This window comes from Homarus americanus, unplaced genomic scaffold, assembly GCF_018991925.1.
Source record: "Homarus americanus isolate GMGI-L3 unplaced genomic scaffold, GMGI_Hamer_2.0 scaffold16712, whole genome shotgun sequence".
Taxonomy (NCBI): domain Eukaryota; kingdom Metazoa; phylum Arthropoda; class Malacostraca; order Decapoda; family Nephropidae; genus Homarus; species Homarus americanus.
Window position 1 is genome coordinate 7,788,030 of NW_024757794.1, and position 23,133 is coordinate 7,811,162.

General features: G+C 36.7%; 1 protein-coding gene across 5 annotated transcripts in view; it reads right to left on the reverse strand.

The window, feature by feature from the left end:
- The window catches only part of LOC121857756 (trithorax group protein osa-like), a 61,830-nt gene that overhangs the window by 20,105 nt on the left and 18,592 nt on the right, over positions 1-23,133 (reverse strand). For all 5 annotated transcript variants that reach the window (XM_042353902.1, XM_042353899.1, XM_042353900.1 and 2 more), the window contains exons 3-9: positions 18,016-18,189; positions 17,383-17,512; positions 16,575-16,795; positions 14,541-14,746; positions 13,145-13,347; positions 11,386-12,845; positions 7,320-7,526 (exon numbers count right to left, since the gene is read on the reverse strand). In XM_042353902.1, the coding sequence (XP_042209836.1) occupies positions 7,320-7,526; positions 11,386-12,845; positions 13,145-13,347; positions 14,541-14,746; positions 16,575-16,795; positions 17,383-17,512; positions 18,016-18,189 (2,601 nt within the window). The remainder of the gene's footprint in view (positions 1-7,319; positions 7,527-11,385; positions 12,846-13,144; positions 13,348-14,540; positions 14,747-16,574; positions 16,796-17,382; positions 17,513-18,015; positions 18,190-23,133) is intronic.

Below are 23,133 nucleotides of genomic sequence, written 5' to 3' on the forward strand. Positions count from 1 at the left end.
ACACATACACCCATCACAGCCACCCACTGTACACACACACCCTAACCAAATAGACATGTACGTATGCTTTTTTGGGGGGCTTCTAAATAATGTAAAAATTCTGTTCAACAGGAAACTATTTTAATTTTTTCCATCAACATTTCCAAGGCTCACTACAAAGCATCAAATGCAAATCATTACCACAAATCAATATCTTATTTTGTTCTTCTTGTACACTTTTAAGAATTTTTTCCAAGTGAGTATATTTCGAGCTTCAAAACTGACTACTGTACTCAAAAAATTAGAAACCCCTAAGGAAATGTCAACATCTCCAAATACTGTATTCCACTTTTCTCTAAAAACTGGTACAGTACAGTACTGGTATACTGTATCATGAAACTTTGGAACACCTGGTTGTAATTCCCCCATGTCTAAATTCTGTTGTCACCACTGCTACTCATTCTGTTTATAGTTCTTGAGCTGTGATGGCAAGTCTCTATTGAATTCAGATATATATATATATATATATATATATATATATATATATATATATATATATATATATATATATATATATATATATATATATATATATATATATATATATATATATTATATATATATATATATATATATATATATATATATATATATATATATATATATATATATATTAAAACCTCGATTAACCGACTTTCGGATTAACTCTCAAACTAAGCAATTTTATACACAATATGTTTTTCAAGTGATATACATCTACTATCCCGAGTGTAATTTGTGATTTTATTGAAAACGTTTTTCATGCATAGGCCTCATAGTGTATGGTAGTTTCCCTTCATATCCACCCACTTTCCAAATAAGGAAAGACCATAACTAGTTATGCTTCAGAGGGCATATCATCTCGGAATGAGTTTTGCTAGGTTTTGCCTCCAAGGTAAAGCTTTGGGATGCGCAGTAGATAGCATAAATAGTTATGCGTTTTTGGGGCCACCAAGAATACACCTATTGAGGTCAGTAGTAATTACTTTTTCCAATACAAAAATGCTCAAGTACAATATTGCATGAAAGAAAAAGTATTGGAATTTTCGCATGAAAGGGGGGGGGGAAGAGTTTGGATCCGCCCCTGGGCTGGTGCTTAAGATTTTGAGGTGGTGTACTGTATTGTGGTAATGGGTAGAGGCTGTGGTGGGAGGTGGTAATGAGTGATTGTTGTGGTGGGTTGTAATAAAGGTCTTGGTGATGAGGGGTAGTTGTGGTGGTGAAGGTTTTGGTAATGGGCAAGTGATGATAAATGGTGAATGGTTATGGCAATTAGAGGGATTGTGGTGAAGGTAGCAGGTGGTGGGTGGAGAAAGGCAGCTGCTGATTTTTTGGGCAGTGTCTTTAACATCTTTCTGGAAGGATTTTTATGCAATCTGTTTAATATATATTTAATTATTTAAAATTATTTTTATATAAATTGCAAACCAATTCTTATTTACTCGGAATGATGTGACTACTGTAAATATAGCAAGATAATTTGCAAAGGATGAGAATCATGTTCTGTACAAGGAATAATGATAGTGATGGTAAAGATGGTGGGAGGATGGAAGAAGCAATAATATAAGTTAACAGTTTGCTCTAACTTGTTTTTTTTTCTCACTTTGAGAGTTGTCTTCTCTGGTATATTTTAGTGTAGCAGCAGTTTGCGGCTGGGTGGGTTTTAACAATCTTTCAACAACGTGTACGATTCTATTTCTAAACATTATACTGATAAGTCAACCTTTATCAAGACTCTTAGGGACTCAGTTGATTTTTCTCTAATGTCACTTATACTTGTTTTAGTTCATTAGTTAGCTGTACAGATACCAGAGAACATATTGGACAACCTTGTAATATCAAGGTTTATGGTAAATTCTTGATCACTTTTTTATATTTCATCAACTTATAGCTTTCTCATCCCATAACATTTACTGTAAATATTAATCCAAACTATTTTTACCCAATGTAGTCCTTGTGCCATTGTTTGTACTTCTAAATGTATTTTATCTAAAACATCACCATGAGATTCTTCTATGGGTTGACAGTTCTAAAGAACTTACCAGCCTCTCTCCTTCCTCAGTACAAAACAGAAGCTCATCTTCACACACAGTCACCTTCTTCACCAAATCTTTACTGTACTACAGTGTATACAAAAAATGAGTTGTGTTTCATTGAATAATAATTTCAAATAATGTAATGACGGACTAAGTAGATCTATGAAAGTGTATGGAAGAACAAAAAAATATTGACAGGCAATACCACCCTTTCAGTTAGCTTAACCTCCTACGACATGAGCCTCTTTAAAATATGTTTCCCCATACTCCCTATGCTTTTTAGTATATTTCCTAAATGTCATTTCCAAAAAGTATAAATCAAGTGGAAAAAATGGGTTTAACCCTTAAGCCCCAGGTTAGGGGCTGTTGGCAGTAACAAATCGAGAATAAAATCAACTCCCCCAAAAAAAAAAAAAAAAAAAAAAGAAAAAAAAAAAAAAAAGAAAAAAGAAAAATAAATGGTGGGAAAAAGGAGGACATTCTGGAACATCACCTGGGGCCTAAGGGTTTAGCTGAAAGAGGGTGATATACTTTCCTTGCTATTCTGTCTGAAAACTATGGGGTAGGAACCAATTTTTGCAATAAAATGCATCAACCCCCCCCAATGAGTACTATATAACTTTACCAGATAAATCTGGCTCCTGTAAAATGGTCTAAAAGACAAAATACCTAAATCTATTCATACTTGTGTTTGGGTGGCGTAGCAAAACATTTTCAATTGGTCCAAGGTAAATTGGTTGAGCACAATAATGAACCCCAAACCCAAAATTGTGCCTCTTTGGTGATCCTTAGCTCCTACAAAATGATAAAAAAATAAACTCCAGAACTATTCATAATATGGTTAAGGCTTGTATCAAGATTTATCTGCACCAAGTTCTATATATATACAGGCCAGACAAACTCACTATACATTTATTCATCAATCATGATACAATCATTCCTCACAATAAGACCATTCACTTAATGTCATACAGGATATTGATAGCAACTCTACAAGAAAGTCCTTATGTACTAAATAAACCCCTGAGATGATTTAATATAAAATAAGAAGGTACCACCAAAGTTCCTATACAATAAAATTTTAAATCCATTCCCTGAACAAATACCAAAAGGCTTACAGTAACACCCACATACTTTAAAATAATAGGGGTTCTACCCTTTAAGAATTATAAGATTTTACAAATTATGAGGGACACCTTCTCCCGGGGGGAAAACAAACAAAATAACGGCCCTTTTTCGTTATCTGCCCGAATCAAAATTTAAACGTTTTAAGTACAGTACCAGATTTAGGGTTATCAGACATAATGGCTCAAGCGTTGGGCATTGATGGAAAAACAAGTGGAAAAAGCTTGCGAAGTAGGCCATAGACACGCACTCCACAACTGACCGACATGCGTATGCTTGTTTACAGTGAGGCGCGTGGTAGCATCCAATAGCGACACGTGCGTCATACATATTCGTAAATGTCTCTTATTAAAAATTTTAATATCTATTTCGTAATACACTACACCTGTATTTCAAAATGTCTCTCATATTTTGAAATTTTACCAAATACAGGTACAGTATTACAAAATTTGTAACAGCAAAACATTATGAATTATGAGTGATTTCGAACTAGGGGACTATGAATTATGGGGGTTGTACTGTACAGTACGAGACTGGATATTTCAAGACTTCAATGAAAGACCTTCACTTTTTGGGGTAATATGACCCTGCTGAAGGTGTTGTATATAAATAAATATAACAGACTTGTGACATTGCTTGTTTGAAAATCTCTGTTGGTGTTATATTTGTGGCACATAAAATTTTTCTCTATTAAATATTTCTTTATGTTGAGCACTTGCAATTTTTTCCTTTCAGAGAACTGATGCTTTTAAGAAATAAAACACCAACTATTGCAAGGTTGTCCCTGATTATAAAGTGTTTAAGGATAGTGTATCAACTTGTGAGGTGGACCATTAAAGAGATGAATAACACAAGATTAGTAGTAACTGTTTGAGGATACATTAGGAGCTGCTACCACGAGTCAACACGAACAACAGTAAGGGAAAATGTACAACACTGTAATATATGGAAACTCAGGCCTTTAAACAGTCTAGCCATATTTAGTCATAAATATCCTTCACTGGCAGAAAGTAGGCTTGGTTTTAATTTCATTTCAAGTTTACTCTATGTAATAAGTTGCTTCGTCCTTCATTTACATATTCACTTTGGAACTGCTTCATATTTTTTCAGCTTTTTCTTTAAATAAAATGGAATATCTACAGTATTTCATCCCACAATGGAGAAAATTATATAGTCACTGTTGGAAGCTGCCCACTGCTGGGTATGTTGAAGTAATTACAAGCAACACAAACTCTCATTCAATCTTTCTAACTGCTGTAACAGATGTACTCTACAACAAGATCCATACAACCCACGCTAATGAAATTAATAGCAGAAAGACATTTAAGCTATCTAATGTAATGTATAGAGATTTTAAAATTTTTGTCAGTTCTCTTATTTTATTCAAGGATTATGCTGCTTTCATATTGAATAAAAAACTGTTTTCAAACATTTTATTTAACATTTTGAATGTTTTAAATAATAAAACCACCCTTTTTCTCTTATAATACCAATTTTATTGATAAATAAACAATAACAGCATAGAAAATTACTAGTTGTAAAATTCTCTGAACATGTACAAAATACATGACAATTACAGGGTAGCAGGAGAAGGTGTTGTATGGAAGAAGACATCCTCCAGTCACTCACACTATTCATTATCCCAATTTATTCTCCAATAAACATTACTTATTATCCTCTATGTATCACTATTTTTTTATATCCGTCATGTATCAATATTGCTTACTATCCTCCACTTATCACCATTACATCATCTATCTCAGGAGTTCCTAAGTGCCTTACTAACTTGCTTTGGAGAAAAAAATATTTTCTACAGATACCTAACACTAAATTGCATCTTTAGTGTCTATTCACAATAACTAAATATGAGGTAGCATACTGATTGACCTTGGTCCCTAGAATGACGATAAAAATAACATGGCTATCGCAAGGGATATGACCTCCCACGCGACCACTTTTCATGACACTAAATGCTCTCTTTCTGTAAGTGACAAGTGATAGTTGACCTCTAACAGATTCTGATTACCATAACAATCACACTCTCTGCTCAACATCCACACCATCATACTACTAATAGTACATTCTTAGCATTCAGTGAACATCAAATGACAAGCCTGTAGCAGATTCTTAAAACATGCAACATGACAACACTGAAGATTTTGTCCTACCTATGGGTCAGTTTGTGTCTGTAAAATTTTAGTTTCACATATTCATATTACAGATTTGATAATGTCCAAGAGAGCTGTAAATGATATGGAAACTCTCAGGCAAATGGTCTGACTACTGTTAATAAATTTCTCCAGTATTTTTCAATATCTGACAGTTATTGATGACTTTCTGAGCCTATTCCATCTAAAAGTTTCATATATACAGCACTGTATACTCTATAATCTGTCATTCTTTATTTTGTAATGATCCATACAACCTAAATACTCTCACATTTATCACACTGGCCATGCTGCATGGATGAAAAGACAAGGTCATAAGTTTTGTTATATGGTATAAACAAGTGAGATGTATCATTCACAAAGGATAGGCTGAAGAGGAAAATTTTTGATTGTATAGTGAATGGTAGGGAGAGAGGTGACAAACCCTGTAAAAATGGGATGCGTTAGTAGCTGGACTGTTGACAACTAAGAGTACGAGAGGCTACTAAAAATTTTTCAAGATGATTCAGTGGGAGATCATATACAGTACCCCATAAAAAAAGAAAAGTATCAAAACTGGATTGTTGACATTTACATATGAATTTGTACCTCTGAGGAACAATAAGGGACTAGAAACTATAGTGGCCAATAATTATTTGAGACTACTGATGGATTTACTCCTACCTAATTCAGCTGGGACTGAACAAATATTGTCCGTGCAAATAAAGGCCATAAATGTTTCCCCTAATTTCTTACTCTGGCAAGTAAATAAATTATTAATGCATCATTCTTAGTTACCTCAACTCTACTAGTACAGTACTACATATTCTTCCTCTTTCTTTTATCTAAGTTTCATTTATGACTTGCTCTACTCCTTCCTGCCACACTTCAAGATCCATACTATGTTCATCAAACATACACTTGCTCATATCCTCAACTTGCATACACTGATGGTTAATAATCAGTAATTTTATTAATTACTCTCTTTGAAGTCTTCTTTTTGGGGCTACCTATTCATTCTGCCTCTTATTTAGTACAGTACTACTGTACTGCATTAATTTTACTTGCTACACGACCTGCATACTCAATGGATGTAATCTCTTGTCTTCTGTCCTTACTACCTGTATTACAGCAAGACTCCCTTCTTTAACAAAAATAATAACCTTACGTTTATGTTGTTTTTTCATTACAATTAAATTTTACATATCACATTATTATAAAGTGTATGAGCCTTTAATCCACAGTAGCAACTGGTGATAAGGCACTAAAATATTAAGAAAACATCCATTTAAATTAAAGCAAATAAACTTAATGGACTATTCTACTCTTGAGAGAGAGACATAATGTACAGCACTACAATGGGTGAAATCCAGTGATGAGACACCTTGTTAACCTATACTGTGAAGTGTGCAACATTCTGAAAATTGGCACTACAGTGTACTGAAAAAGGCTCATAACCACAAGGTATGCAAAAGTCATCTTCTTCTGTAAGTCTACAGTTAATGAAGCACTGATATACCTACACTAAATCCCAAAGACTATACTTTGTTGACTAATGGAAGAAGATAAGAGTTAAATCACAGTATAAAGTATATAAATTGTACATGAGCATGAACCATTCTGCTTGGTAGTGTGGCTACAGGTGGTTGCACCATCAAAAGGGTGGAGCCCCTAAAAGCCTGTGAAACCCTTGGTTTTGAAGTCTAGTTGATAAGGTTAGGTTAGGTGGAGTGCACCATCTCATTACCTTCTGCATATTAGAGCAAGCCCAAGTATGAGGAGTATTCTTTATGTTCTCTCACTAACAGCTTTGTGTTGATATGGGATCTTCTGCCACATCCCTCCACCAACCTGTCATGTTATAAGTGAATGCAATGCCTTTAAAGGCAAATAGCAAAAATTCCCCTTTTTAAGTTGCATAACTTTGTCGGTGACGATGTTAATTAACCCTAAATATATGGCACGACTATCTTCGACCATTAAAAACATGTACCTGTGGTTGTCTTCCAGCGTCTTGGTGTTCACCCTCGTCAGTTGCAGAGTAAGGGTCATACTGCTGCTGTCCACCCTCCATTTTCACTTGCTGTTGAAATTGCTGCCATTGCTGTTCCAGAGACACTGGTCTATGTTCCTGGTGATTAGGCCGGTTGGTGTAATAATTACCAGGTGGATGTAGTTGTTGTTGATCAGGCTTCTGTCCCTGGAGGATAAAGGATTTATATCTAAATTTTATCTTCATTCCTCTCCAACTTTTGTCTAAGGGTGGATCAAGGGGCAATAAAATCCCCCAAAAGGGGGGGGGGGGGACAACAGAGGTAGTGGTACAAGTGTAAAAGTGAGAAATCGGCCAAGACTATATACAGTAGGACATCAATACAGTTGTTCATCTCTTCAACATACACATGTAATAAAAGTGAATCTCATCATCTACATGATTCACAGTGTTTCATGTTAGTTCACTGTGCACACCATGAAACAATTGCACTGTTTGTGATCTACAGACCTGTTCAGGCACTATATACCAAAACAATTCTAGAACTCACTTCCTTAATGAATGTTTTCTTTAAATTGTGTGATTTGCATTATTTATAAAAAAAGTGTTTGATACCGAGACAATAAATCTAAATTCTTCCCTTGACAGAAAAACAGTACAATATATATTTCTAAGTGACAGCAGTCTGATGTAACTGCAGTCTACAGCCTGACAGTGCTAAACAGAAAAACTTTAGACCAAAGATCAAGAATGTGGCAGAGAAATAAAATTTGCCTTTTCTTTTCCTATCACTCTTAAGTCTTCTCTTACTATGCTGCAGGATTACTTGTATAGTGGGAAAAAACCCCACTCCTTTCTCTTACTCTCATCCATCTCCCTTTAACTGCTCTAATATCTTAATTTAACCATTCAACATCATGTTCTCCTTTCATTCAAATGCACGTTTGCTTCCTGGATGTCTGTTCCCTTCACTTTATTTAATAGAGTACAGTCGTCCCTCAATAATTGCAGGCATTAGGTTCCTGAAAACCCCTATGGTTGGCAAGACTAAAGGCTTGTAGGAAATAGGTTCCTTGGCCAAGGATAACACTCGTCAAAGCCCAACTAAGTTGCCTGTTCCTTCACTATACAATACCTGTATTGTACACTCACTAAAAGATTATTCTGCACCTTTATGGGTTTATACAATATGACACACCAGACCAAGAAATCTGATAACACTCACCACGGCTTCTGTTGCAGTGACCGCTGTGGATGGTTTCAGAGACACGGGTGCAGAACATTTTTTATTGAGAGTACATTTACTGTAATTGAATTTGAAACCAATACATATATAATTGCTCATTATAAATTAAAAAGTAAAATTAATTGCACAGTACATCTTTGTGGCGATGGCAATTTGCTTTAAAATAAGAAAAATGAAGAGCATGGGTGTGTATGAGCGTGAATTGAACGTATGTGCGGACTTGGAACACAAGTACAGTATTGCCAAGTTACACTGTCCCTGTAGCTCTCACCCCACCAGGCCAAGCTGTGAGCTGTGTTGTTGTTTTTTCAACTCAAATTTGAGCACATATACAAAATTTTCTTCATTTTCTTCTCTGTTATGCACACAATCATTCATACCGAATGTACAAAAAAATAAAAAATAAATAAAAAATAATTACAAAAAAATATATAAAATAAAATAAAAGAAATGATTATCATAAGGTCAAAAACATAGAGAGAATAGATGTTTCTTCATGCCCTAGAAATAGCACACAATTGTGGGAAGAGGGAGTGGGCTCCTGTCTCCCATGTCCTCAGTGAAACAATTGCCAAATGGCAATGCAGTATGTTTTTATTTTATTATACTTATTAGTAATATAAAATATATTCTTTATTCCTTACATTAGACCGCGGATGGATATAGATGCAACGCAAGTCCGCCAATACAGAAAACTAAATGGTATACAGAGTGACTACCACGGATACAATGAATCCACAGATGGGGGTTGGCGAGGGTCTATTGTATTTCCTCATTAAACATGTGTTCAGTTTGCCCTCTGTTGCTCTGTTGTTATCAAAGCACTTTTATAGTTAGGAATGCTTTTCAAATAAAACAAAAAATTTTGTCACTATGCAGTTAGCAGGGTGCGAGGTCAGAAGCTTACACAAGTTTTCCTCATGATTAACTATTTAGATTGCTCGTACACAGTAACATGAGTGGAGAGCAAGATCTTAGTGACAAAGGTAAACCTGTGGCTAAAAACTATAGGAAGTCGATACTTCAAAGTGTAAAATTAAAAGGTGATTGAGCTATGAGTGTGGTGAAGGGGCAGTGAGTGTTGGCAAGATTCTTAAACTTGCTGAGGACAATACGACCAAATATAGATAGAATGAAAGATGTAAAAAATATGATTTCTTTAGGTGAAACAAAAGTGAATTGTACACATTCAAACATTAAGGAGAACATGGAAAGATTATTGAAAATTTGGATTGAACATGACCTTCAACACATATACCTGAAGAACAAATAACCAAACTGAGAGTGAAGAGCCCTAAGTGCCCAAGCATTACTGAAAATGGAACATAATTTTGTTTTCTTCTATGATTTACTGTACCTGTATTTTATTTTATAACTAAATTAAATGGATTCATGCACCAAAATACAGTAATAAACCTATTTATATCATATTAGTGTTATTTTAATACTCTCCCCCTTCACTGTGGGGATGCCATTTTTAATATTATATTTGGCAAATGCCGGACAATTATATTCAGCAGAGAAGGGACTCAGTAAACAAGTGGTTAAATGATGAGTGAAGGAGGATGCATGTTGACAGTCAGACTAATTTTCTTTGTTTTGCTAGTGAAAAATATAACAGACCCCACCTTTTACATTATATCTTCAGGAACATTATTTTCATTTCACGCATTTTCTTAACACTTTTCAGGAATGCACCTCCCACATTACATGAAGAATTACTATACAATATTGCATTTCCTTCAACCAATCTTCTCACCCTTCTACTACCCACCCCAAAATTATTAAACTTTTTCACTAATCTTTCATTTTCCATTCTCTCATAACAGTTTGCAAAAACCTTAGTTAGATCTTGGTTCATTACATTACTTAACATGGTATGCTAGAGTATAAAAATAACCATCATGGGTGATTTTTTTAGCAATATTTTTTCCAGTTCTCAAATATACACCACCAACTGTTGTCCACCATCCAAAACTTCTATAGATGAAGTAAAACTTGTGTGAATTAGATGATTATGGGAGAGTATCAGGCTGTGTAATTTATCCTGACTGTTCAATATATACGTGGAAAGACAAAACCAGGTCAAAGAAGTAAAGATGGGAATGTACAAGGAAACTGTTGGGTTGACATTACCATAAGGAAGTGGAACATGGACTGTGGATGTTAAAGGAAAGTCCAAATTAAAAGCAAGAGAAATTATATGTTTAAGAGCAACATGTGAGGTAAACTGGAAGTGGAGAATAAGATGTAGAAAAACAAGGACATCTGGAAACTAAGTGGTGCTAAGCAGGGAGAGGGGAAGACTCAGGCCAGTAAACACACCCACTATAGCCTTTTTTGTTCTCCCTTACAAGGCATTTCCCACTACATCACAGGGTGCATAAAATGAGCATTTAAGAACTATTTTCTACCTCAAATTTAAAGTGACACATGCTTTCAATTTGTACATTAGAATTAAAAAAATAAAAACCTGGAAAGATTTGACAACAAGTGAAATAACTGTTGTATGCTAATACACCTGTAGATTTATATACACAAACATCAAAATAATAATGCTTTTTCATTAAGAGAAGACAGCATGCAGTGTAGAAACAAGGAATGAGCAAAATATGATATTTAGCAGCTTAAGGAGCTTAACCAGTGACCCATAAAAGTGAAAAGTCAAAACTAAATTATTTTTACATTTGAATAATCAGCATTCAAAAGAAACCAATAATGTGTTACTGGATATTAGAAGTACTGTAAACGTACTTCCATTATTTTTAAACACTCAAAATTAAATATAAGCACAAGACAGAAAATATAGGAGTATGTTACCTGGTGGCGTGGCTGTAGGTGATTGACTGATAGATGGCCAGGCATTACTCCTGGTCCTGGGTAATCCATCCTTGTTGGTGGTCCACCTTCCCCTCCGACAGTCATACCCACAGGAGCAAAGCCCACACCTATTGGTCTTTGTTGTTGTGGTTGCACCTGGGCATAATGGTGTGAAGAAGCACTAGTTATTGGGGGTCCAGCATGACTATAGCCGTGATTTGCTTGATCAGATGGCAGGTACGCAGAGCTTACTGGCTGCTCGACGGAAGGTTGACTGACAGAGTATCCAGGAGCTAATGATTGAGCAGGTACAGGGCCTAAGTAAGAAGAGTGAGCACCTGCTTGTGACACTTGATGGGGATGCTGTGGCTGATGTTGCTGCTGCTGTGAGGTGGGTAACACTCCCGTGACCACCACTGGCTGTGTCATGTGCATCTGACCTGAGGCAACATTAGGATCTTGTGGAACAAGAAGACCAACCCCGGAAGTGGTGGTCATCGTGTTCACTCCTGGTGTTAACACAAAAGATACTGTTCCTGCATGAGCTGTCACAGCTGGGGGTAGTCCAAGTCCAGCTGCAGGTGGTGGCACTCCAAGACCCATACTAGTATTGGGTGGGGGTATAGAAGCATTTACATTAGGTGGGAAAGAAGATTCTGGAGGGCAATGGGGTGCCACACTAGTAAGTGAACTCGAGGTACTGATGGTATTTGATATAGATGGAGTTGGATATGAATTGCTAAGTCCCATTGATCTAGCCATACTTGACGGTGGGGCTATAGTATCACTGAGAATTGGCGTCTGATTTAAGGCTATATGATTGTTTCCAACAGACACTGATAGAGATTGTGGGGCCTGCTGCTGTTGCACCATGGGATTGGGAACTCCTTGTGGATCATGCATGGGATTTGGGTGTGCCTGATGATTTGCAGGTACTGGTGCTACAGGAGCAGCAACTTGTGTGCCAGTCGCAAGGGCTACCAAACGAGGACCTTCGGGAGTGTTAATTATTTGTGTGCCAGGAGGCAGTGTCACTAGTTGGGTGCCAGAGGATGTGTGCACCAGCTGCTGGTTTGCCACTGCTGCAGCACTTGAGACAACGGGGGGTGCTGTGAGGTGCACCACCTGTTGAGGTAAGGACACAACAGTGGCCTGTATTACCTCCTGCTGTGACATGACTTCTTGCGACACTGCTGCTCCACCAGGCTGGAGGTGTGGAGCTAACACAGTATGCATGACGCTGGCATTCACTTGAGGTCCACCCACCTGACCTTGAATGGGGACTTGAGCAGCAGCCATCTGAGGATGGCCAACATGAGGGGGAACCATCTGTGAATGAGGTGGTACCTGAGGTGGAACCATCTGGGAATGTACCATCTGTGGAGGAGGAGCTGGTGGTACATTAAGCTGATGTGGAGCCACCTGGACTGGAGTCATATGGGGTTGTCCCATACCACCACCTGTAACAAAATTATGTAAGCAATATATTTATTCAAGTTTTGTCTTCAGACTGTTTATAATATTCTCATATCATTAACGTATTCTACCGTTTCCTTGGTGTCCACCCCCTTACCTCTAGTGCCTACTTCACCCTATTCCAAGGTCTCCCTTCTACTACAAGTAACTAATGACAACCCATATTATTCATCCAATATCTTTAATTAATGCCACAAACAGCTTTCTTTCTTTGCAGATAAAGGAGAGGATTTCTATTCACATGATATTCCCTTAACTACCAAATCAAAATGCAACTAAATACCTGTAACATCTGGTTGTTGAGGTGGGGGTTGGGAGAACAGAGGAGCTGGTTGCTGCATCTGCTGTTGATGTTGTTGTTGTTGTTGCTGCTGCTGATGTTGTTGTTGTTGTTGCTGCAACTCCTGTTGGACCTCAGCAATAACAGTCTGAGCCAAATTTACTACCAGGTCCTTGGCTTGGTTGAACTGGTCTTGGTTGTCATGCCTGTTCAACATGCAGTTAAAAATTACACTCCAGAATTATATATTATTTCTAACTTAACATAAGTTCCTGAGATCTTTTTCATGGGAACTAAGAATATGAAGTTCAAAGTTAGGAGAGAAAAAAAATCCAACATGAACAGTAGCAATTTTATATTTTCAAAATGGCTGCCACAAACCATAGTTGCCATTTTAGAAGTGCACCAAAAACATGTAAATCTGTAACAGACCTTGAAAAGATCCTCCCTATAAAGCTTCATCAAAAGTATATTGATTAAACAAAGGGAGAAATGAAAAGAAAGTTTAAGGACAAAAGATGGCTACAAAAAAGTTCCATCACATAAGCTACTCTGGTCTTTGGTCATATAAGCTAATGAAAGTAACGCTAAACTGTTGTGGAAAGGAAACTAGATTCTCCTATTAGAAGCCATAAAAATCTCTTGCATCCACTTTCTTACCCCCAGTAACATCATTCTCCATCAACAACAACTTGTGCATCATATTAACTTTTATTATGAAGATGTGTCACAGGACTTAGCCCCTTGTGTCTGGGGTTGCCTCTGAGCAGCATAAAATTGCCTGGCATTAGCTAAATAAAATATCAAAAGTAGGGTCCCCATAGTGATGGGGTTAAGTATATATAGTAGAATAGAATCAGCTCTTGCTTTTATCATTGCCTACAAGACCAGTAACTATTGAGCACATTATAAGTTAAGTCAGACATATCAGGATGAGAGTGGGAAAAAAAAAAGGAACACTGCAAAGATGGATTAAAAAGCTAATCCCCATCCTTTGGGAATGGCAAAAGGAACATGATAACACCAAGTTGTCAAGTATTCATAGCTAATCCTTGCAAGTGTGGAAAATGGCTGTAAAAGGTGATTATTAATTAAGATGACTAAAAATACAACATAAGGGCAAGAGTTTAATCTATATACAGTAAAGTATGGTAATAATCTAGTGCTGAGTAATTAGGGAAGGACATGTTCCTGATGGGCGAAACAAAGAGATGGTAAACCAGATAGATATTTGGAGATTTGTGGAAAGAGAATGCCAAAACTCATCTGTTACAATAAGAATGACAGAATAAAACATATTTAAAGGATCCTCAGTGTGTGTGTCTGGTCTTGCATCGAGTCAAATTGTACATTTATTACAGAGACTTGGCTTGAAACAGTTCTGTATTAAAAAACTTACTCCAGGTAAAAGTGCAAAGAGTCCTGTGCCTCCTGGCCAGTTCCATGTTCATGATAACCAGAGCCAATCCCACGGATAGATATGGCAACCCCAGTCTCTTCTTGAATGTAGCGGAGATTCATTCCACTATCTCCTAGCAGACGAGCTCGGATGTCAGTAGGATTAAGGCCTATATTAACAGGAAGGAATACCTTTTCCCTGAATATCTGAAAGGACAGACAAAAATGTTATTACCTGTATATATCCAGTACAGGAAAGCTTGACACACATATATAGATATACAGTCATCCCATGGTTATCACGCCTAATTGGGACCACGCCGAGTGCATGATAACGAAAGTACAGAACCTATGAGATTTATTCTAATTGGTTCCAGGCACCAAAGACCCAAACCCTAGTTTCCCATTTTATGACCATTTAGACCCACTATATATATATATATATATATATATATATATATATATATATATATATATATATATATATATATATATATATATATATATATATATATATATATATATATATATATATATATATATATATATATATATATATATATATATATATATATATATATATATATATATATATATATATATATATATATATATATATATATATATATAATGTTATGGTAATTATCATAAACACACATAGGCATGGCTAGGTTTATTACAAAGTGATGAAAAGGGTACGCTCAATACTGTACAGTGGGTAGTCCACAAAACATGTAGCTATACTTTCTTTATTTGAGTGCCCCGTCATAGAAGTCCGTTTTCTCTCGCTTCAGGACGCCCGAGTTCTTCGTTTTCTCTCAATCTTAGAGTGCACCAGACTTCGTTATTCCTTAGTAATGACACAGAATTTGAAATTGCAACCCCAATTGCAACTGGGGTTACAATTGTTGAGGCAACTAGATGTCTGATTACAGCAAATGTGTTATTGTCAATTTGTAGGTGAAATTTTTTATCCTCAATAGATGTAGGTTAACATTACACCTGGAGGCAAATGCGTGATAACGAAATTCTCGGCCTGAAAAATGTGCTATAACGGCAGGTGTGCAGATTTTGATGGAGGCGTGATCATGAAAATCGCGATAACCAAGTGCGCTATAACTAAGGGATGACTGTAGCTTCATAAACATAGAAATATAGTAGCTAGATAAGAGAGGTACATGCACTGGGTAATTTAAGATACATATAGCTTGCTGAGCTGGGGAAGATGGATGAAGATGCAATAGCACAATCATGACTAAGAATGGGCAAGACATGCCCTGAAGGCGCTCCCAGTTTGAGCAGCCAGGCCAAGTCTGTTTGCCCCCCCCCCCTTCTCCTGCTATATCCCAAAGCCCTACCAGCCTTACTACACCGGGATTTATTCAGCAAAACATTCAAGTGATCAGTGAACGATTGACTACCAAACAGTGTTCCTACAAGTATAGTGCACTCCAAGGAAAAGCACAAAAACACAGCAGTGTAATACTGAGTGTGGCTGGATCTGACCTGACCTGACCTCACGGCTTCACCCAACCTAACCTGAAGGGTGGAGAACACCTGCATTGCCTCAAGCTACTGTCCTGGCCACATGGCCACATACCTGCCCAACCGCATCCAGCCCATACGAGCACGAACTGATTGCTCTAAGAACAGCCCAGTCCCAACCATTGTAAAAATTATCAACACCTAATTATTATATACCATATTTGTATCACTTATGGCACTTGTATATCATTTGTAAATCAAGACACACATTCCCCAATTATGTAATTGTATATTTTCAGCCTTCCGGCTGCCATGCTCTTTCAATAAACCGTTAATTATTATTATTATGATGCCCAGTTGATGAAGATATTAATAATCCATGTAAAGATAGTGAAGATAAATGACACTGCAGTAGTTTATACAAATGGCAGTCTCAGTGACAAAATAGAAATCTTACTAAATAATTAAATTTATTCATTTAAAACTAATTGTAATCAACCCAGGCCTTCCATATCCAGATTAATTTCACATTCACTAAGAAGAAACTAACATTTGACAGCGGAGGTGGAGGTTGTGTCTGAGGTGGCGGAGCCGACATGTCAGGCCTTGGTGGCCGAAACACCATAGGGCGAGGGGCTCGTGGACCACTACTGGGCCTGGGTCCCATCAGGCCTGGTGCGGGGTTTGGTCTTGGTCCTCTGGGTCGTTGCATGTTATGACCCTTGCGGTGACTGTGTTCCATGATGATGTGCATGATTCGTCCCACAGCCACTGTCAACCAATATATATATATATATCAGTAAAATGGTGTGTAAATTGCCCAGGGTCACTCTCAATTAGTAGACCTACTCAAAATTGGTTAAATTGTTGCCAGTACAGTATTTTAAATGAATTACTGGATTGGCCACCCAAAAAATTTCAAATCAGATACAGCCAATAAAATTGTGTACAGTTTTGCACAGCTTTCTTTATTATCAAAGTAAAACCCTGAAATAATATTTTATTCAATCAACAGGGGAGACAAATAACAATGATTTTAGTATTTCATCCAGTCTCCTCGTTAAATTTTCAAACAAAATACTGTTCAAACCTTATATACTGCACAGCCATTTCAACAATATTTTTTTCTCACTCTTGGAAACCTTTTCCTGCTATGGCACAGGTGACCAGGATCAATGGTAACACAGACCTTAAGTAGCACCTTTGACCCAAAACCAATCTGTTTCAAGCTGTCTGATCATTCACACACACGCACGCATTACTACATTTTTTTTGGCCCATTTCCTTCCCACCCAGAAAATATATTTACTTTCCATTCAAATAATTAGAAAAACTTGATAAAGGGAATTACTGAACACCTTTAACATCCTGCTGGTTAACAGCCTGAATGTGTAGATACAACGGACGGTCACCCGAATTCTTGCTCGGGTTCTTAAGCTCTTCAGGGTTCATGTAGCGGCCTCGTGTAGACACGGCGGCACCTGACATCTGCAAGGGCATATGTTTTGCTTCAATATAATTTATCCCTTGAAACACTTATTCAAGTGGGACACTCAAAATAAATTAAAATATTTCAAAGCGAGACTTACCTTTACTATCATAGTTACAGCACAACATTTGTGTTTGTTAACACAGGAACCATTTCAAGCTACACCCTGTATTCACAAATACCAAATAGTGTTCTGTGTACCATCCCAAGGAACAGTGAAAACATATCGGTCACAACTCTTCATACAAAATGAGAATTTCCCAAAGGATCAAGTCTTAAAATTTCTAAATCGTGTACCAAACAATTTATAAAAATTAAAATACTGTGTAGGATCAAATGTCTTCTAAAAGTTTGAACACACCAAAAGACCAAGAGTATGAACTCTGTAGTATGGATGCAATTAGGAGAGGAGCTACGAATTCAGTTAAATAAAAGCTTGAATTGTCCCAGTCTGAAAAATACCAAAATTATTATCAATAAACCAAAATGAAACATGACTAACCTTGCTAATTTCCTCTTGCGTGGACGACCGCGTGAGGAAGTTTCTGGCACTCATGGGAGCCTCATTGATGACTACCTCCTCAATGAAGAGGTCATTTGATTTGTTGTTCTTTGTCCTGCTCTTGTGCAGCTCAGAGAGCTTTAACTGACCTGACGCCACCAACATGGCATTAACCTATAAAGTAGATGTATAAAAGCAATGAAATTGGCTTCCAGGTTAGAGTTCACTAATGACAAAAAAGTACATACAGTAGAGTACTTGTATATGAATATACAGTACTGTAATATATTGGTAAATTTTAGCAAGCACTGACCTCCACACTGTCCTCTCAGGAGCAGCTATATTCCCACCTACTCTCTTTATTATTTCCCTTACTTATGACTGCCTTTACCTGCTCCTCTTTATCTACATTTTCTGTACCGGTATTAATTTCCTGAACTGATTTTCTTTAATTCTACACACTTATTTCTCACTGTAATCAAACAGGGTGGTAGTTTCTCTCAGATGAATAAACCAAATTGCATTAGCCTGAAAAAAAAAACACTGCCCTCTAAACATTAAGAATAGGTAAGAGTTTTTACTAAGTGTTTAAAGTGTTCTAAACAAGACTTTTCAGTTGAAGGTGACAATATTTTTCCTATGTGTTTTAAAATATTTCTTCAAGGATACCAGCATATACAAAGTCTTTTCTAAGTGAAACTCAGAGATTTGAAGTCTAATATAAACAACATATTTAACTGTAACACATAACCTTTTAAAATCTTATGCAACCCACAGTAGGGTGGGATACATTGCAGGGCATTAGCAGGGGAAAAGCTTCTTAGTTAGCCCCTTCACTGAGAGAGGAACCCATACACAATGGGTCAATGGAGTTTATATACAGTACATTACCACAGTGCATTAAGAGAGCTCAAGACCATAAGGTTCACATCTGACATTAAACATGTTATTAAATTTTTTAAACTTAAGATTACTGTACAAACTGCCACTACAACAAGTGAGAGTCAACCATGTTTCCCAAGCCATCAGGTAGAAGGGAGGGGTATTTTTAACCCTTAAGCCCCGGGTTAGGGTGAGACTGGCAGTAACCCCCCCCCCCCATAAACCAAGAAAAAAAAAAGGGCGAGAAAATAGGCGGACGTTCTGGAACATCACCCAGGGCCTACGGGTTAAGTAATTTTTTAAATTTCTTATTTTATATGTTGGCACTACAGCGTGAGAAAAAGAGAAAAAAAAAAAAGACTGCCAGCTCAACAGCATACTGAAAGTAATTCACACAATTTGAAACATCTTTCCACGGTACAGGCAGGGGTGCAGTGCTGCCGGAGCTCACCAGAGCGGCGCTCCGGCACCTCTGTTTTGATCAATCAATATTGCCGACGCCTTGTTCCCTCTCGGGAACTCCCCAACGGGGTGGCCATGGCAGAAATGTCTCCAGGCCATTTTACCCTTGCACACCTCACTTGCTCTCTCAAACACGCTTCCTCCCCTTCCCACCCTCTCTTCAACAAACTCCCTAACTCTTTTCTAACAATGGCAATTGGTCTACCCTCCCAACATTCCCCTCTCCCTTGCTATCATAAACTTTTTTTGGTTAGCCTGTCTTCACGCATCTTTGGCACATGTCCATACTACCTTAGTGTATTCCTCCTTATCCACTCCACCACACTACACACATGAAGTTATAGTAAGCTCTATATGCTATTTAATGTTAATAAATGGGACAATAGAAGTAGCTAACCACTAATGGCAAAGAAAAAAAAGATGGATCGGGAACGTCAACACATACATGGGCATTTAAGGATACCGCGTCATTTATCTTTTTAAGAATACAGTATGTACAAAAGATTCATTATTGTTTATTACTGAATACTTATTTGATTTAATTAATCTTTATATATGCAAAATGAACAATAAAATTCATAAATAATATGCAGAATATTAAAACACACAAGAGGATAAGAGACGGCATTGTTGTCAGTGTTTACACCCATAATGTCAGTTATCCACCTGAAACTGAAGAAAATAAGACCCTGGTTGTTGTTGTCGTAAAATTAATGTAAAAAATATGTATGTTTTAATTAATGTTATTTAATGTACTGTACAGTAGAAGTAACCACTGATATTAAAGAAAAAGGTGAGACTGATAGTGGAACGCCAATGTATATGTGCGCCCCCAAGGAAACATAGTCATTTATCTTAAGAATATGTACAAAAGAATCATTATTGTTTATTACTGAATACTGTATGTATTTGATTGAATTAATGGTTATACAGTAGTTTTATATAATATATATATATATATATATATATATATATATATATATATATATATATATATATATATATATATATATATATATATATATATATATATATATATATATATATATATATATATATATACAGCTAGACCCCGACTTACGACTGCTTCGACTTACGACCGCCGCAGGTGTGACCATTTTTTTTTCAAATGACACACGCACTTTCTATACCGAAACGTTTCCAGTTAATGTAGTCTCCATGTATAATTAGAAAATTATGGGGGCCCCATGTGCATTCAGCTGACTACATTAAAGGTAAGTGCTCAGTCACACTGTATCCATTCCTCATTATTCATTACTTTCACTGTGCTGTATCCATTCTTCATTATTTATTACTTTTACTGTACAGTACTGTATTTCATTGTAGATTTTTTATTTAAATTTATTTTATTTTTTTATCTATGTCGGACTTACGACCATTCGGACTTACGACCTGGATTTGGGTCCATAACCCCGTCGTAAGTCGGGGTCTAGCTGTATATACACAGCTCCTCCCCGACTTACGACGGGGTTAGGGACCCAAATCCAGGTCGTTAGTCGAAATGGCCGTAAGTCGAAAATGCTTAAATAATACATAGAAAATCGAAAATGGGTATCTCTTTTTCTTCTCAGCATCACAAAACACTTACTTTTAAGCTTGCCAGCCATTTTAAAATGAATTACAAAATTTTTTTTTGTCTGTGTACTGACTTTGGGACTCGAAAATATGTAATTCTATGAAATTTTGGTACGACTGAGGCAGGTCGTAAGTGCGGGTGGTCGTAAGTCGAGTAGGTCGTAAGTCGGGGAGGATCTGTGTGTGTGTGTGTGTGTGTATATATATATATATATACACAGGTTGACAATCCCTTATCCAAAATCCTTGGGGGCCAGAGGCATTTCAGAATTCGGAATTTTTCTGTTTACAGAATGGTTAGTATTTTTTTTTATGTGTGTATTAGCCCACCTGGGCACAAATCACTGACCCACATTTGGGCCTGGGGGGCAAAAATATAATTATAATTATAATTATAATTATTATTATTATTATTATAATAATAAAAATAATAATAATAATAATAATAATAATAATAATAATAATAAAAAAAATAATAATAAAAAAAAAATAATAATTCTTAGGTCTAGGTCATGTTTCTCACTTTTTATCTTTTTTTCATTCTTGTATTTCTTAATTATTATTATTTTATTATTACAGTATTATTGTTATTATTATTAATTTTATTATTATATTTTATCATTATTGTTTTATTTGGGTGTATATTGTATAAAAATTTTTATTTACTATGAATAATTATTATTACTATTACATTTTCGCTCCCAGGCCCCGATGGGCTAATCCCTGTTATAAGAATTACTGTACATTCCATAAGAATATTAAATTCGGTTAACAAAATTTTTACGAAATCATGTCAACATGTTTTCGCTTGCTCACCAGCTGGAATATTAGTCCGCCAATACAGTAATCGGTTCTAGGGCTTAAATTCGTTCCCATTTTAGTAAATATTAAGAAGGTTGTACTATTCAATAATTTTCCAAGTTTTATATTAACTTTTTTAGTCATTTTAAAACATATTTAACATAATTGAAGTACAGGAAACAAGTTTTTGGTGCGCCAATCAGCCACTTGACTCACCCAGCAAGGCGTCAGTTTGTATCTCTGGTCAGTGAAGGTAATATCTTGCTTTGTGACTCTCTTGAACATAAACTATTTTTACATTTTTACAGTACAATTATTGGTCATTCTGAAATTTAGTTTACATATAGACAATATATAAAGCAGTGCAGTGTTGATTTAAAGAAAATAATCTTGAATTACACCCAGTGAACTTAAAATTTTATGGGTGAAATGACGGCATGAAGCATGGGGTGATTTCTCTTCCACCCCCATTTCCTTCTCTTCTCCCTTCTCCTCCACCCCCACTTCTAATTCCCATCATCATCCTCATCAACCAGGAGCCTTCTACATACACACCTCAAAGTAAGTTTACTTTACTGCATTTATTTTTACTTTGTATGTAATTTTCGGTGAGCTGGAACCAATTACCCAAAATCCCATTGAAACAATGGTTTCGGTTAACGAACGACCTTCTGGAACGAATTGTGTTCGTTAACCGAGGGACCACTGTGTATATATATATACAGTGAACCCTCACTTTACGCGGTTAATTCAACCCACGGCGGCCCGCGTAAAGTGAGAAACGCGTAAAGTGAACAACATAACATATGGGATTAATTGAAATAGAGACCAGGCCGACTTCTTAATTTTATGATGGTATGCACACACAATTAATAATTAAGAGAAATATCAATAATATTAGGTTTTTTAACACTTACATTAGTAGAAAAGATGGCTGGGCACACGGGGATGGGGGGTTGGTTCTGAGGCAGAGGGCAGATTATTGGCCCTCATCTGTATCACTTGTATCACTATCCACCACAGAGGCTTGCAGGGCCTCTTTGTCAAACCCCTCAAAGTCCATATCCTCACTATCATTATCACTATCACTGACTTGGGCCGGCTGTGGTGGATGGCGGGTGAAGAACTCGGTAATGTTTTGATGACTGGGCGACCTTGTGCGCACCCTGCTCGCGCTGCTCTCCGCGTAAAAGGGTACACACACCGCGGAAAGTGAGCATTCCGGTTTCGGCAGGGTACCGCGTAAACGTGGAAATGCGTAAAGTGGGACAGCGTAAAGCGAGGGTTGACTGTATATACAGTCATGCGCCAGTTAACGTCTGACCGAACAACGTCCGATAGCATATACGTCCGTGGCCCCCAAAAACCGTGACACCT